At 40.4% G+C, this 17683-nt stretch overlaps 1 protein-coding gene across 5 annotated transcripts in view; it reads left to right on the plus strand.

Annotated features, from left to right (window-relative positions):
• Positions 1 to 9862, plus strand: part of dachd (dachshund d) — a 92178-nt gene extending 82316 nt beyond the window's left edge. For 3 of the 5 annotated variants that reach the window (XM_051404335.1, XM_051404332.1, XM_051404331.1), the window contains 4 exons: positions 1392 to 1539; positions 2187 to 2345; positions 3631 to 3699; positions 7695 to 9862. In XM_051404335.1, the coding sequence (XP_051260295.1) occupies positions 1392 to 1539; positions 2187 to 2345; positions 3631 to 3699; positions 7695 to 7732 (414 nt within the window). In that variant the 3' untranslated portion in view covers positions 7733 to 9862. The remainder of the gene's footprint in view (positions 1 to 1391; positions 1540 to 2186; positions 2346 to 3630; positions 3700 to 7694) is intronic. The other 2 variants (XM_051404334.1, XM_051404333.1) reach the window with 1 other exon arrangement.
• The last annotated feature ends 7821 nt before the right edge of the window (positions 9863 to 17683 follow it).

A 17683-nucleotide genomic window follows, 5' to 3' on the forward strand; every position in this document is an offset into this window, starting at 1 on the left:
TTAAATTATGTTGGTAAAAATCATTAGCATGATGTAGTCTCTTTACAAGAGCTCGTTTTTAGTCAAAAAAGCGGACATCATCCACATCCTCTTTCCAATATACCAAGAACATTAGGACGACAGATACACTCATCTGTAAATCTGCATACCTTAACAATATCCGTCTACTCAGAGTGCCATTTAGGCTTCAGCTCAAACACCCTCAGTCAGTAAGATGAATGTATTTGCCTTCTGTCTGAGTGTAATGATGTGTGTACACTGCTGCCCTTCTCATTGCACTTGTACCGTTGGCATCAGAGTCCTGCTTCTTCTTTGGCTCTGTGTGGTAATTAGAAAGCCACAAGTAAACCCGTCGCAAGCTCCCAACACTCCACTAAGTCATCTTTGATAATGATCTTCGCGTTGGATATTTATATACAAATCAACAAAATGAAACCAAGCAGAAAATTAAGATAAAGCAACTTAGAATAAATTGGGGTCAGAAGAATCAACAATTAGTAAGATATAGCCCAGTGCATTTGATATAATTGCATGTGGACGGGGAATAATTGTGAGGGAAGATGGCTGCGGTACTGTACGGCTTTCACGTGAGAACGCTGTATCGTTTAATTCAGGACTGTCAGGAGTATATTTGGATATGGCAGTAATGTAATTGATACATGATGAGATACTTGTCATTCATATTATTCATTCCTGCTGTGTTGTGTGAGGAGCTCGAAAATGTGCTACAGAGACTAATACTTTATATTTATGCCAATCCGGTTACAATTGTCAGCTGTGTAGTTAAATGGGAAGGTGTAAGGGACGTGTAGAAAGAAAGCCTCTGGCTGGAGCTTTTGGACAGGAGGTGAGCTCCATCTTAACCTCTGGTGTGACAGTGCTGAACGGCGCTTCCTCCTTCAGTCCTCTCAATCAAGCAGACATCCCTCTGGTTCACTTCAGATGGCTTTGAACCAGTGTAATGCCTATCTACGCTTGTATTTCACAGCTTTGACCAAAAGGGGTCAGACATGCCCAGCACTCTCACACCATTATTCATTATTAAAATAAAAATGATTATTACAAAAAAAACTCTGGCAGATTTATGTTCATGTTTCTAGATCTTGTGGGAGCTGTGGAGCAGCTAAAAAAGATAATGTCATCTTCACAGATTAAAGGAGCTGCAAAGGTGGTAACACGCCTGAAAGGAATCATGTAGCAGCAGTCAGCTTTTGGCCCTGTGCTCTGCTTCACTACTGTGGGCAGCACAAAGAACTGCTGTGACATACTTTCAGTGTGGTTTGCTGTCACTTCATCTTGAAGCTCTTAAATAGCCCACATCACTCTCTCTTTCCCTACTCCCCGCTCTCCCTTTTATTTTTTTTTCTGTATATATTCACGTGTGTGCACAGGGCCTGCTCAAAGTGGCGATTGACAACGCGCGGGCTCAGGAGAAGCAGGTGCAGCTGGAGAAGACAGAGCTGAAGATGGAGCTGTTCAGAGAGAGGGAGCTCAGGGAGACTCTGGAGAAGCAGCTCGCCATGGAGCAGAAGAACAGAGGTACTGCCTGACGACTACCTGGCACTGAATTCTCCCTGTCAGCCGCGCGTGTGTGTGTCTGTGCGTGTGCGTAAATGTGTGTATTTTCGCAGCCGTTCAGACTTCACAGGCCTGTGCTCATGTAGACGTGATAGCTCCCTGAGTATACATACACAGTTCTGCATGTATGTTTAATGTTCCCTATTGAAACACTGACATAAGCGACTGTGTTTCTTTGGTTACACATGCACTGATCTGCTTAGCACTGGTTTTCCTGCTCTTAGTCAGTTAACATAATTGGTAATACGCATTAACTTAGAGAAATTCACTCTCAGTCTCATGTTAAATGCATCCGCTTCATATGCTAACTGTGTCGTTTATGTTTAATGAGAGAAATTCATGAAAAATATCCCAATACATTTTTCAATTTGCTTTAATTCCCTCTAGCAGTTTGTTAAGTCACAGTCAGTATTTTCTTTTATTAAGGAAGATCTTAATATATTATAAAATATTTAGGTTTAATTGATTTCCCCCGTTTTTCTATTACACTATGCTAGATTTTAAAAATGAGGTTATTATCTCAGTAATCTGATTCCAGTCTAAAATAAGGCTCCACCAATTTGCCCCGTAGCTCATCTGTTGTCACTGTGGTCTTTCCCCCGTCTCAGCGATCATTCAGAAGCGTCTGAAGAAGGAGAAGAAGGCCAAGAGGAAACTCCAAGAAGCTCTGGAGTATGAATCCAAGAGGAGAGAGCAGGTTGAGCAGACCCTGAAGCAGCCCTCGCCCTCTGACAGCATGCGCTCACTCAACGGTCAGATGCTCCACAGTGAGATACTGTTACTGTACATTTCACACCAGACATTTAGGGGGGTTTTAGGGAGAAAAGGCAAATGTGGCAATCTACAGATACGATTTCAGGAGATAAAAGTTACCTGAAGCAAATATTGTGAAGGCACAGATAACTTACAAACACGACTATTTTATAAGAATGCTAATAAAATAACTCACACTAGTATCTTATCATGAGCTTCACTTAAGCGGCAAAATATGCTGAGAACATAAATACTATGTCTAAAATGTACATGTTTTGCACCCCGTGCACTAGAGCTGCAGCTAATTATTATTTTTATTTTAAAAAAATCCTCATTACAATTCCTCAAAGCCCAAGGTGACATGCCTTGTTTTGTACAGTCCAAAACCCCCGAAAATGTTCAGTTAACAATGATAGAAAACAGAGAAAAGAAGCATTTCTCAAGCAGGAACCAGAGACTGATTGGAATGTTTGCTTGAAAAATGACTGAAATGATCAAAATAGCTTTAATAAAACACTGAGTACACATAGCGAAACATCAACACGCCTCAGCCAGAGTTAAATCATGTGATCCAGACTTACAGGACATTTCAATGATTGGTAGAGGTGTAACGTAACTAAACACATACTGTATATTCAAGCACTAAACTCAAACAGTTTTTGTTCATTACTTTTATCTGACAGGAGTCACTAGTTGGTGTGCAGGGTTTAGGTGTTGCATACGAAACGTGACGCGCTCATAAAATATGATTTACTGTCAGAGTTTAATCCAGCCATTGTGTCAGAAAATCTCATTTTAATATGTCAGTGAGTGATGCACATTTTTTTTTCATACATAAAATATGTCAAATCAAATCTGCATGTGTAGTGATTGTTTCATCACCAGTTCACTGGCGGAGACTGCCAGCAGCAGTATGCAATACAGAGTTATCAGACCAGTTACAAAATCTGACTGTTAATATTTAGCACAAGTACAATTTTACCTTTGACGCTTTAATACGTTTTACCACCAACATGTCTGTATTTAAGCAAATGTTTGAATGCAGGGTCACACCTTTAATGGCTAATTATTCCAAAGTGTTAAATCAAAAGATTTGAGTATGATTTTTTTTTCTTCCCACCAGTGATAGTAATCACACAGAGACAAACAATTCATCCAATACAGACATTCACTTACATGTGGGGGAGATACAGCTTGAAGGCTTAGCCTCTTGTTTTGAATGAACGATGCTGTGAAACTGGCATTGTGATAGGTAGATGTCAGGGATGTTTAACGGCGGTGATCCCTCTCTTCTCTCAGACTCTCTGACCCCTGAGATGGAGAGTGACCGCAGCAGTGGAAGAACAGATGCTGAAAGGACAATACAAGGTACAGGGGCTCAGATGAGACAATAAATCTCTCTCTCTTTCTCTGGCTCTCACTCTTGCTCTCTTTCTCTCTGCCCCAGCACCACCACCACCACCACCACCCCCCACCCTGCTTCCTCTCTCGCTCTCCCTCACACACACACACTGCTTCAGTTTATGAACATTAGTGTTTCTGTGCCTGCTGTTCAGGCATACAGCTCACCATCTGGGCCACAGCACTAGGTCAAGATCATTGGTTTTCTGCAGAAATAATATTGTTCTTTTACTTGACTTTTAGTGGCTGTGATGCTTTTAGGAAACCGATCTTTGCTGGGACAAAACTCAGTACAATACTGGAGATAAAACGGTGAAACAACTAAGCTAGAAGGTTGCAGAGACAGAATGAAAGAAGTGGTTGTTTACAGCTCAGGAAGCATTAATGAGTCATAAAACCACAAAAAGCAGTGGAATCCCCCCTTTGATAGTAATAAACGGGCCAAATCAATCCATTTTATGAATAAGCCTTGTACATTTTTAATGGTTTGTTTGTTTGTTAGCCTTGGGGGTGCAGTATGTGTTTGGGGAAGGGCGCTCTAGTGATAACCTCTGTAGACTGTCTGCTATCTGTGTTTACCCAGATACAAGACACCTTGCAGAGGTTGAATATCCTCATTATTACTCGAACGTCTTCCTTTAATACGCCTCGGCTGCGTCTGCTCAGAACTGCCCCTTATCAGTGGGAGAGGTCCCAATTTATCTGGGAAAAATGCTCCGTGTAATTTGCTGTGAAAAGTGGAAAATATTCATCTTTGTACGCAAGAATAAGTTGGGTCCCTTTTTAACTCTTTAATGTTTGATTAGTCTACTTGAACTGATATTTTGTAAAAGGGCAAAAAGAAAGAAAATCTACTGAGAGAAATGATGACTCCTCCTTAATTAAATGTCATTCAGTCACTGCGGGGATCTGAAACAGTTTGATGTCCAAAAAAAGGAAATCCATATGTCATCATTTAAATACAAAGATAACTTCCAGATACAGTGTAATTATAGTCCCCTATTTCATACCAAATTAGTATATTTAGCCTCTTTCATTTCTTTACACCATATGAAGAGCTGGTCCCTTTTGTAGTGTAATTGTATCAAATTAAATGTGTTAAAACTTTGCACTCATACTGACAGCACCCACTGCCCTGCTATAATGTATAGTGTAGGTTGAAATGAAACAGATTTTTTTTGGCTTTTTTTTTGTTTAAATGTTTTTTTAAATCTAATTAGGAGTTACGAGGATGATGCCGCCACAGATCACGCAATTTTGGGGTCTCTTAATCACTCTGATCGTTGGCTTGAAGAGTGGAATGAAGGAGGAAACTGAATAACAGGCTGCATTTTGTGTTTTTGTTCAATTAGAGAAGCATTTGTCTGCCACCCATGTCTCCTCTGCTCTACTCTGCAAGCCTCGCTGTATAATTAACCTCAAATGGCAAAAAATGATGTTGATAAATTACACAAGCAGAAGGGGAAAAAACAAGCCTATCACTCGCATGAAAGCCGAGAGAAATGTGTGGGTATATTCTCAACTCCAAACTAAGGGAGCCGAATGGAGAGAGGGAGGGAGAAAAAAAAAATAATGAGGGCATAATTTTAGAGAACTAATTATTTCTATTTGTCTTTTGTCACACTTCTCTAATTCTGCGATATTAACACAGTCTGTGTTTATTAATTGCTTTTACAGTGTTTTGAATCGGGTCCAAGAGGGAACGTGGCTCTTTTCACAGGCAGGCAAGCTACTGGGACTGTACCTCGCCAGTACCGCCTGGCAACGGTGCACATGTGAATATCTTCCCCCAGTATCTTCTCTGGTTCCCTGCCGCTTCCCCACTCGATGTGTTCGGCAAGTTTACACGACCCTGTGCACAGAGATAAAGTTCTTTGTTGCAAGATTAAACATCAAAACAGTTAAAGTGAAATTAAAATTAAATGAATGAATGTCACTGAAGCAAAAAAGACTGTAATTAATGGATCCCTTAATTGTCTTCATAAAATATTTGCATGGGCATAATTTGCATAATTTACATGTATTAATTAATCTTTCAAAGGAATTTTATGCTGAGAGAAGCCAAAAATTCCCTTTGTTTTATTTAGCATCTAATGAAATATTTATTCTCTTTAATGAACTTTTCATCTTGATTTGAATATAAAAATACTAAAGTTTTAACATATTTTAATGAGACAGTCCTTCATAGAACGATGTGTCAAGACGTCACCAATTTTTCCAGTCGCAGATGTAAAGCAGATGTTTCGACGTTTGCGCTAATATCTGAATCGCGGAGATTTCCTCACCAGACCGCCTCTCCCATTCCCTGTCTTTCACGATGATCTGATCTATTACAAGTCAAATGCTGCAACATCTAACCTTCTCTCTCAACGACGCATTAAATGTCGTCATCCGTCAAATAATCAAATCGACTTTGTTTTCATTAACACCCCCCCTATAAACTGCTCTAGCTGTGAAGCTGGGCAGGCAGGTAGACAGACTGCGAGGTTGAGCGTGTGATGTTTTTCATCTGCTCTCGTTATGAAAGGCGTGCACGTGTGTATCAAGTTGTGTATCCCGGCCCACACTCTTAGCACTCTCTCCGGCCCCCTCCCCGGCTGTCTGTTCTCCGTAGCGCTGCATTCATGCTGTAATGACTTTTACACAGAACTCGGTGGTTGTTGCTTGAATAGAGGCAGCCAGAGTGCAATGCCTTTGAGACCTACGGCAGTGCTGGGTAATTAGCCTGTGTGTTTGTACGCCACCCCCCCCCCACCACCACCACCAACCCCCAACACACACATACTGTACACACACACAACAAGCCTTTGTTGTCTCCACACCATGAACGACGATGCATAAAACACAAGCTAAAAGGGAGAACGGGGCTAATTGATAGAATATTGATAATGCCGATTTTAAATTTAGCTAATCCCTCAGTGGTAAAAAAAAGAAAGTTTTTAATTATACAAAATAACCTGATGCTTTTAAGTGTGATTTCAAGCAGAGGTAAAATGCACTTTCAGACATAATAAGCAGCCGCATTCTCCATGTCTCTGTACAATAGGAGTCAAGCCTCGTCTCTGATGTCCTGCGCGGCTTGTGTCATGTCCAACAACTTGCGCTGCTGAATGTCTTTGTGTGCGTTGCTCTTTAACATTGAATTATTTAGGCGAGCTGCCATAGAGAGGTGTGCTTTCTTAAAGGCATTACTGTAGCATTCTCCGGCAGAGGAATTGTGAAGGTAATAAACGTCAAACACGCTCCTGAGCTGTGCCTAACAGATGCTTTTACCAGCTCAGCGTCGGAGCAGCACTGCTCGCTCAGGCGAACACTCAGACAAGAGTGTTTCGCTGGAAATGGACAAAGCTCGTTAGGTTGGAGGTGTCTGGAGATAACGCAGCTGAGGAATGTCTGCCGTTTTCAATAAACACTATTTCCATGCAGGAAATGTCACTTAAGGAGCGCTCTACATCATGAGTGCAGTATTATGTTCAAACAAGCGTATCAGTAGAGATGTCTTAAACACATGTGACATACAATTCTGATGCCTGGAGTGTGGTTATCATAGTTGCTTTTACAGTGTGTGCTTCGTTGGTAATAAAATATGCATGTAACAGTGTAATTATATTTGTACGTCCTGACTGATGTACTGTATATGATCTTAAACGCAAAGGTACAAGTTGTGCTTGTTTTCTTTCTACCTGATGCCAAGACGTTGCTCCAGTCAGTGACATAGATATCTGTTGCGAATAATAATGTAAATGACTGTACATGATATTTAATCACATTTGTCATGGTCGCTAACCTAATCTTATCCTTGAATCGGGTTTTTGAATAGTAACACTGCTGGAATCGAAAGACTAGAGGGCAACATTTTGAAGTTAACGTTTCATCAACAATCACATCCTGAATATTGCATTTGCGTCAGCAAGATGTTTGCTGTTGGCTAATTCTTGGCTCCTGTGTGTCCTCTGTTGCAGATGGAAGACTGTTCCTGAAAACCACAGTGATGTACTGATAAGGCCGCAAGGAGCTGGAGGAAATAAAAATTTCAGAAAAAAAAGAGAAAAAAAAAGAAAGAAAGAAAAGAAAACCCATGGAGATTCTCAAGAGCCCTTATCCAGGCTGATTTAGTAGAGGAAAGAAGTCAAGCTGCTTTTAGGAGTTCAATGGAAATGCTGTGTTCACCCCAAATGCTGGAGGAGGTTGTGTCTGAATGTAGAATAAGAAGTCTTTTTCTCACAGAGGCCAACATTAAATAGTTTGCTAAAGCAGGTTTTGACGTAGTGGGTTGGCCATTGTGAAGGATAAACACATATATTGAGCACAGTAAAAATGTACCCGTGGTACACTGTTGGTAATAACTCATAAATTCTCAGCACTGAAGATTTTTATACTGTATCTCAGCCAGCGAGAAAGCTTCGAAAAAGAAATCCGACTGAAGTTTTGTTTTGTATTTCAAATTGGATTTTGAGACGTTAAAAATGACACTCGGAGATGAACCTTGTGAAGAAAAAAAAAAATGTGAATCGATCCATGTGTTCATCAAAAGAGAAGACTGATGTTTGATTTTAATGTTTTCTAAATTAGATGACAATACAATCAAGTTTCCTTTTTACCATTGTTGTATATACAAGATCTGATGATAATGATAGGAAAACTCACTCTATCGAACCCGAGCGGATTGATAAGGTATGTGTATATAACGTTAAGAGGTATTGTGTATGCAGTAGAGCTATTAGGCAAACAATACCACCATTTATATAAATCTACAGTTTTGTTTTGTTCTATTTCTGAGCCATCATTCTTTCCTATAGCTGCCATTTTGGTGAGAAAGCATGCAGGCATGTAAATGTTTGTCCTGGAATTATGATATTTAATAAATCCTATATTGTGCTGAACAAATACTAGGGTTGACTCACTCAAGCCCAGATGATTTTGAAAACATAATTATCAAACATTTCACTTTCAAAATGAAGACTTTTGCTGTCAATAGTACTGTAATCTTTGTAACAGAGGTAATATTTCTTGGAATTTACTGTACATTTTTTTGTCATGAGACACTCAAAATCAGCACCTCTCAATGCTTTTTTAAAAAAAAAGATCCAGACTTAATTACGATCATGTGTCGGCTTGAGAAACAATCAGTCATGACACAACTTTTCGAAAACTGAATGCCATTGAACTACATTGCTCAAATCCCTGTTGAACCCCCACACAAACACACTTTTCTTTAATTCAGTGTTTTATGATATCCTGATGAAAAAAAAAAAGAAACTCATAATAAGTTATAATTTTGCTGTTTCTTTCCCTAAAGACTTTTGGTGCTGAAGCACCTGTGTATATTCTCTAAACATAAGCTGATGTCAGTCCTTTAACTGCAAACCAGTTTAGACCTTATGTGTTACAATCAGGAGAGGAAGAGGAGGAGAAGAAGGAGTGTCCCATGTTCACAATGTGTTTGTTCTTTTTGTTCTCAATGGAGTGTCTAGGTCTGTTGTCACTGATAACTTATATAGCTTCTCGAATCATCTCTTCATTGTACTTCAAATTCAAATAAAGTTAACATGTTGATGATAAACTGTGAGTTAACTATGTTCCCCGGTGTCTCCCAGCACACTTCTCTGTCGCACGTCTGTTGATGAGTCACACGCTGATGTAATGTTCCAGATACAGCTCCATACAGGAAAGGCCACTAACACGTAAACATGTAGACCGTCACCCCTGAGACAGTCAAACATGACAGTTCCAAAATGGTCTGATACAAATGTAAGCGTGTATTAATCATTGTTGTGTTTTTTGCTGTTTTTGAGACTCTTACAATCAGCCCCTAGTCTTTTAACTCATCTGTATGTATTATGAATGGCCTAAAAAAAACATTACAGGTATACAGTGCTGTAGGAAAAATAAATGAGCATATTGTTCTTCACTTTGTATAGAAGTGGAAAAAAAATGTATGAGTAATCACATGATGAGAATGTCTTGTGTGCGTTTTCCTTTCACTGAGAGTGGATGCGAGCGTGTGTACCCTTTGACTTGCATGTGCGAGTGTGTTTTTAAAAAATAAATAATGCGTAGTCTAATCCTAGATAAACTATGTAAATGAGGGTGTGACCAAGCTCACTGTAAATAAATTATTTCATGTGTACTTTCAAGTGTATGACACTAATTCACAATATATCACCATAAAATAAACAACAAACCTCCTTTAACCAGTTGTACGTGCTGTAGGGTCATGCATCACAATCTCCACTTTATATAACACTTCAGCTTTGAAGGGAGTGGTTAAGAAAGTATGAAGCTGTGCTGTTAATGTTGCATTCGTCAGATTATTCTGTCTTGTAAATGTGGCACACGAATGTTCTGTGGCACTTCATGCATTTTTCTTTGTGTGTGTTTTTAATGGTAGTTTGTACTGACCGTTCTTGAGTGTCGTTATTTGTTTTGCACTCCAGACTCACAGCCGTTATCCTCAGGGATCATTTTGGAACAACTGTAACAGGTACAGCTCTTAAAATGCATACAAAAATATGAAATCGACATTGAGAGACAAATCACTCTAGTAAGCAATTCTGAGTGAAATGTGTTGACACAGCATGCTTGGCCCATTCCCATTTTGCATGCTTTTTAAAGCATGGCCGTAACACAGCCACGGAGATGAATAATTGACTGATTGCTGCATAATTCAATGCCGCATTGTAAAAATTCAAGGCCTGAAATATTTCAAGCTTTTCTTCTTATTTTATTTTTTATTTATTTTTTTATTAAAAATGAGGTTAAAGTTTCAATCAACCTTGAAAGAACAATATGACACACAATGGGCAATCAATCATGAAACCGAGCCTCTCGTTGAGTTCAGACTCCCACCGAGTCTCCAAACTTGAGCTCACTCTGGAGTGAAAGAAACTCTGACATCACGTCCACTTTATCCATTTAATGGCTCAATCCTTCCTTCTTTTTTTTGCTGCAGTGAAAGATTCACTCCGCTCGCCCCCAATGAGCTTGTGAGACGTGGGCTGTTCACAGCTATTACTCAGATATTCTGTTTATTTCTCTATCTGATGCCTTTTTCTGCACTGGCATCTGAGAGAAGAGGCCCTGCAGCTACATGTTTCATATCACTGCACATTTTGTAATAAATTCAATTCAGTACAAATATGACCATGAGGCACAGAGACTTTAAATACCAAATGTGCATTATAGCTGCGATGTTACATTTCACTTTGCTGTGGTGTGGAAAGCACAGTGCCGATTGTATATTCCAAGCATTCCAAGCATTCCAAGCATGCGTGTGCTTTATTCACTTGGCTTGACGTGGAGATGTGCTCATGAAGACATCATCCAGACGTGATTATTCCGCATCATCCCGCCTCTTATTTCACTGTTGGTTTGCCTAACGTCACACAATTGCACAATTTGTTGTTGTTTTGTGCTTGCTTGACCAGCTGAGGAAGCGTGTTTATCCAAGACAGTGCTGACAGATTTTTTTTTTTTTTTTTTTTTTTACACTTAAAGGATAAAAAAGTTTTACAAGGGAGACACAAAGTTGTATTTATACTTCAAGCATAGCGCCAACTTGCATAGCTAATTCCTTGCTCATCGCCACGAGCAGGAGATGGCCATTTAGTGAAAGCAGTAGTATTACATGTCTCTTGATAACTCAGTGGTGCCCTGAGTCTGTGGAGAGACATTAGGAAGGTGCAGGCTGATTGTCTGAAAGATAGGACTAATGTCACCTAATCAGATAGACCATTATGTATTAGCGAAACTACAAAACAGTTTTATCTGACAAGGGCCAGGCCACATTACCTAAATTAACATTTTGCAAGCGTGAACATGGAAGACCACAGAGGCGAGGGGAGGGCTAGGACTGCGGCCTGCGCTTAGACATTCGGCAGTAATTATTAATTTATGATTGTCTCTGGTCTTAATGAAAATGAAAGCCAGGAAAGAGAACAGGGAGGGATAATGTGGCGTGAAATTGAGTTTCATTTGTACAGGGTCCACCTTTTAACTCCGCGCTTCTTAGGCGGAAATGGAGCCGAGCGCTTGCCCCTCTCTCTCTAGAGAATGCATTTCAGTGTTTTTCTTTTTTATCATGCTCTCTCTCCTTTCAGTCTTTCAGTCAAAGCGTGTTCATATCCTCTCATCCCTTTGTGATATTTGGGGCCAACACGCCCTTTAACATCTCCATTACTCTCATAAGGCCTTTTCAAAATGACACAAGGCTCTTTGATGTCTGATAACTATGTCAACAAGTTTCTTGAATGGAAATGTCTCCACGCAGTGCTTCTTTAATGTCAACAAGGCAGCGCAGAAAGGTCTCGGGCCAGGTTGGCATCAGATGGAGAAAAGGTAGAGAGAAAGGTAGATTGATTTACACAAGATTATATGAAGTATAATGCCTTGTTGATATAATGCAGGACAGATTTTCTTTATGCAGGCAGATGTTGGCTATGTCGGTCTCTGTGGGTTGTGACATGCTAATTTAAGGCTTACACTTGTTCTATGCAGAAGTGATAATGGTTTAACAGCAGGAAGGACGGAGGTGATAAGAGTCTTTTCACAAACATTTGCAGAGATGATAGGCATTAGATAGTTTGGGTTCAGTGTAGTGTTAGGGACAATTTAACAATTATCCTAATTATCGTAATTCTAGCCACTTTTATAACAGGTAACTAGTTCGTTCATTACAATTATTTTCAGTTTGGGGGCAGAGCAGTGCACAGGAACAGCTACTGAAGTCTAGCTAGGACTTACTAGAGAAAGTAACTTTTGCATTACTTTTAAATGTCGGCTTCAATTTGCGTATTAATGCCAAGGCAAATGTATGTAGTTTATTAATACTTCCGACCACCAGAGGGCAGCAACGACTATGAAAAAAGACCCAGAAGGCTGTACACATTAATTGATCACAGTAGTTAGTTAATAAATAGTTATTTTAATGAACAGGTTGAACTGCCTTTACCCAACATGAGGTCAGGTGCGACGTTAAACCTTAAACCGGAAAACCAAGAGGCCGGACGAGCTGCGTTTTATTATCACCTTTTGAATTGAAATGGCTAACCTATTAGCTAGACACAGAGTATCATTTGCATACGTTTAAAGTAGTGTTTCCAGCCACCTGAAAAATGTTCACTCTCTTTTAGCTCCGTTTTTGGTCACCACCAGCATATAGGAGGACATATCTGAAACACTAGGAGCTAAATGCTATGTTTAGAAACTAGCTGCTGAATTTGTCTGTTGGAACTGCCTGGTCGGTTGATAGTGACAGTAAAGCCATTTTCTATGTAAATCTGTTCCTATCAAATAAACATTAAATTAAATTAAATAGTCATCTAACCCACTGTAAATATAAGAATATTATTTATAGCAGCTTTAAGTCATTCCTACCACCCATACTTTGGAACCATTCGATGTAAAAAATTACCGTTTGAATTATGTTTGTCATCACAGTGCACATCAGTAAAGTGAGTTGATCCAATTACCAAATCCCAAACAAAACGAACTGTTGCAACATCAATAACTTACATCGCTCTTACAGTAGAATTTTTATATATCCACTCTATGTCATGATATATCAATGCAATATTAGAATTTGAAGACGCTTCAGATCTGAAGTGGCGTCTGTAAGCTTTCGCAAAATTACTCACTGAGTTTCCAAATCACCAGGGTTGGTTATATTAAGTCAATTACATTTTTACAATTGTGAGCGAGGGATGGTTAATTTAGTTTGACCCAAGAGCCCCCGACACTCCCCCAGATAGCAGATGGATGAGACGAGTGACCACAGGCGTGAGGGAGTGTGTGTCTGAGTGTGTGTGAGCCCACTGGATTAGTCTTCATTTGGTGCCTCTGTCATAAGGGAGGGGAAGACTGAACACTGTGTGGCAGAGCAAAGAAAACACACAGGGTCAGTCGAACACACACAAACACAAGCGCGCGCTATTAACCTCCCCCGAGCTCATCAACTTTATTTTGCAATCTTCCCTCAGAACCATTAGAATACCCTGAAGAAATGACTTTCCAATTAAAGGGGATCTAGAAGAAGTGGATTTTTTCTTCTTCTTTTTTTTTTATCTCCGGCTCCCGGAGTTCTTTATTCCAATAATTTAAATTGGAATTGATTTTTCAATTTACTCACTGACTGCTACGGACACAGAGCGCGCGGCCAAAAAGAGCTACGTTCCCGGAATATTTGTCATGACAGTGCGCTACATGTAAATTTGCACAGTCCTCCTAAATAGTAATATATTTCCTCCTGTGAGAACAATCAGGCAGGACAACACATTCAGGCCTTCTGTGATTATAGCACCAGGTATTTATCTCTCACTTTATGTGGTGTTTTGTGCAAAGGTTGTTCTGATTTCCCTCTAATAGGTCCATGCTAATTAGCCGAGGGAACCATTTTATTAATCTCTGAAAACAAACATGTACTCTCACATTAAAGTTCAGAGTCATAATCTGAGCAGTTACTCTTTATCAGACAGGCTGCTTGTAGATTTAGTGTTTATGGGGTTCTCTGCACTCAGAACCATCACTCAGGCCAAACCTTACTATTACACAGCATTTCCCACATGTTCACAGAGCAGGAGGAAACAGTAGTCTGTCCCAGGCAGGGAGCTAGGGCCTCACATGTTTAAGTTTGACAAACTATGCCTATGAACTCTGCAACTACAGCAGCTCCAGCTGCGTTCTAATGAGCATTTATTGTGTCTCTACTGCAGTGAGCGCTTTGCAGAGCCTGCTTCAAAGCTGGCCAAATTCTACTCGAGCTGTTTTACAGATGCGTCTAGAAATCCGAGGCCGTTCTTCTGTGGACGAATGGTTCTGTCTTTTGCTCCTGACAGCTGCGCGGGCTTGTTGTTCGCTCTCTCCTGAGTTGTTTTAATAAAGTTGTGCTGCAGGAGTAGTGAGAGAAGATTAATGGACGCACAGGAAGTGTGGCAGTTGTGAGAGGATGCAGGACAGAGCGGGCCAGCAGCCATCTGTTCCCTCTCCTTTACAGCTCTCTTAATGGAGAAGCAAACCAAACAACATGGATCTGAGCCCTGCAGACAGACACACGCACACACACACACACACACACACACACACACACACACACACGGACACGCACACGCACACGCACACACACACATGCACACCTCAGTTGCACACAGCTAAACACAAAACATCACTTTATGTGACAGAGATGAGAGCTAGGCTTTTGTCATTGTATTCCCTCTTGTTGGATGTGTGTGTGTGCACACGCTTGCTTGTGTGTGTCTCTATATGTGTGTGTGTGTGTGTGTGTGTGAGAGAGAGAGCTTTTTTTCTACCTTTCAGCAAAATAAAGTTGGGTGTGAGCCACGGCTGTGAGATTTAGATGAAAGACACAGCCTGGATGGAACGTGATTAAGAGATATGTTCTTGAGGCAAAACAGGACTTGGCATTTGCTGAGACAAAACCTAATCAAATTAAAGCAAAACATGGCCATTGTTGTGGAGTGTGTTCTTTGCCTGTGTCAGGTTTGAAATGAAACAGTGTAAAATAGATATGAGCTTGTGTCTGCGCAGCATCACCGACACAGTGGTTTTATTCACATTTACACGCAGGCACTGACTAATGACGGTTGTGCCCAATGATGCCTAAAGCACTTTATAGAGCTGTCTGGGTTGTAAAAAATGTTTACTATGATGGAGCTGAATGGCTCACTGAAAGAGTATTATTGTTTACAAGTTATTGTTTTAGATTAATTCACTCAGCAGAATTGTTAAATTCTCTATCTAGCAGGCACGGCCACCTCCAGTTCATTCTTCCGTCAGTTAAGTATTTGCCGTTCTTCCTCCCTTGAGTTCCCACTCTTTGCCAGTGCTCCATTTTTATTATTAGCCTATAATGAAATCTATAGTCCAACTGTTTCTCATTTTGTTTGTTTTGAATGAACGCAGACCATGTCACGTTAAATGACAACATGCGTCGTCTCCCTCTTTCTCCCAGTGAAGACATCTGTACGACATGATGAAGTTTCCTCTCTGAGTATCAATCCTGTAATTGAGCTCAGGGAGAGGAGACGTGATGTGCACACAGAGGAAGTGAAAGGCCTCCCTCACTCTCCATCCCTCCTTCTCTCCCTCTTTGCCTCCCTCCTTCCCTCTCTGTTTCTCTTACACCCACACACACACACACACACACACACACACACACACACACACACACACACACGTTGTGTCCTGTTTTTTTTTCCCAGGCACACGCAACTCTTCCTCTCTACCTGCTTTTACATTAAATTTGTCAGTCAGCTCTCTTAAGATGCACATCAGCTGAAATGAGTGCATTAGCATTAGCTGCCATAATATCACTCACTGTTCAGGGCACAGTGCACAATGGCCCAGGCCTCAGCAGAGAAGAGAGAGACACAAGTGGAATCTCATAATAGTGTCTTCACAAGCCTTTTCGCAACACTACATCCTGAGTGAGACAGCGTCCTGGAGCTACAGTGCCTTTACTCGTGTCTCTTTATCTGTTTTGTAATGTCGCTTTCTCGTTGTGTTCTTACGATACCGTGGATCATGAGGAACCTGGAGTGAGACCGGATTAAATATTAACACAACCTGATGCAGTCCCCACCGGAGTTCCTATTCCACTTCACATGATACAATTAAAAACATTCCCACATGCATTGAGCGGAACACTTGTCAAGAACATGCTGCTTTACAGACTTAAAATAAATCTTATACTAATCTATGGAGAACCTGACAAGGAGGAGGCCAAGGTTTCCATGCAGGCACTTAGCTGAGTAGAGAGTTGGAAAAAAATACAGAGAGATGAGGGCCTTACATTATTTATATGTGCTAATGGTGGCTGTGTGTGTTTGTGTGTGTGTGTATGTGTTTGTGTGTGTGTGTGTATGTGTGTGTGTGTGTGTGAATCAGCAACAGAACAATCTGCTAAAATAGACACACAGCTGTAATCAAGGCCTTACATTTCCTCTCCTTCTCCTGTTCTCTGCTAACTGCAGGGTCAATTGGAGTCAGTTTAGTAGCATTTGGAACTCTTGCGGTAGATTATCTCCTTTTAATGGAGACAAAAGACAAAGTAGGAGTAGATTGCTATTGCCAAAGGATGAGATTACCTCTGCAAAGCTATCCTGGCTAAACATGTGTACAAAAGGAATACCTCACACAGTTCCTACTGTACATTAGATATCGTTGTTCATCTAGTACAGATAAGAACAATAGCCCACATGCGTAACCTAGTTTTGTCCACAAAAGGAATCCATTAGTCTTATTGTGCAGCCCTTGAGCTCAGCATCACAGGGGGGAACCCACTGTTGCGCTGCTACATCCACGCACATGTGCCTCTCATTTCCTATGGCAGTCCAGAAGTATCCTTCAACATCCTATTGTAAAGTTTACCAGGGGAGAGGTTCAGTGTATTAAAGTGCCCTGAGAGAAACGCTAAACGATGTAAATGCAGGCAGCTGCTTGTTGCTAATGCTGTACAGTAGAAGAGGAGGCCCAGGCGAGGTTGGATGTGTACAGTATCTATATAACATTATAGCCTCTCTTTCATGTCCTCGTGCTCTCTAATGGGAACAGTATGAAGACTAATGGTATAGTAAAAGTGTAGGGAACGGTGCTTCAAAACCAAACGCCACCAAATTCTGTTTCTGCTGTTGCTTCAAACACAACATATTTGGTTGCAAAAGCTGCTTCAGTTGTGTATAAAAATATTATAATGGCTTCAAGTTTTATTGATTTAATAGCCTTGTGGTAACAGATGACTTTGGGCGGTATGTTATGCTGTAGACTTTTCATGTCAGCATACTGGTGTAAAAGATCAAGATGCGATTCCACTGGTTAAATCAGGATGTCATCTTTCCCGCCGGTGAAAAAATAAATAAATTATATATAATTATTAAAAAGTCCCTATGCCTTTATTATTTGGAAATGTGACCATTTGTTTTATATTTAGATTCCTCTT

The sequence above is a fragment of the Dicentrarchus labrax genome, unplaced genomic scaffold, assembly GCF_905237075.1.
Source record: "Dicentrarchus labrax unplaced genomic scaffold, dlabrax2021, whole genome shotgun sequence".
In the NCBI taxonomy this organism is placed as follows: domain Eukaryota; kingdom Metazoa; phylum Chordata; class Actinopteri; family Moronidae; genus Dicentrarchus; species Dicentrarchus labrax.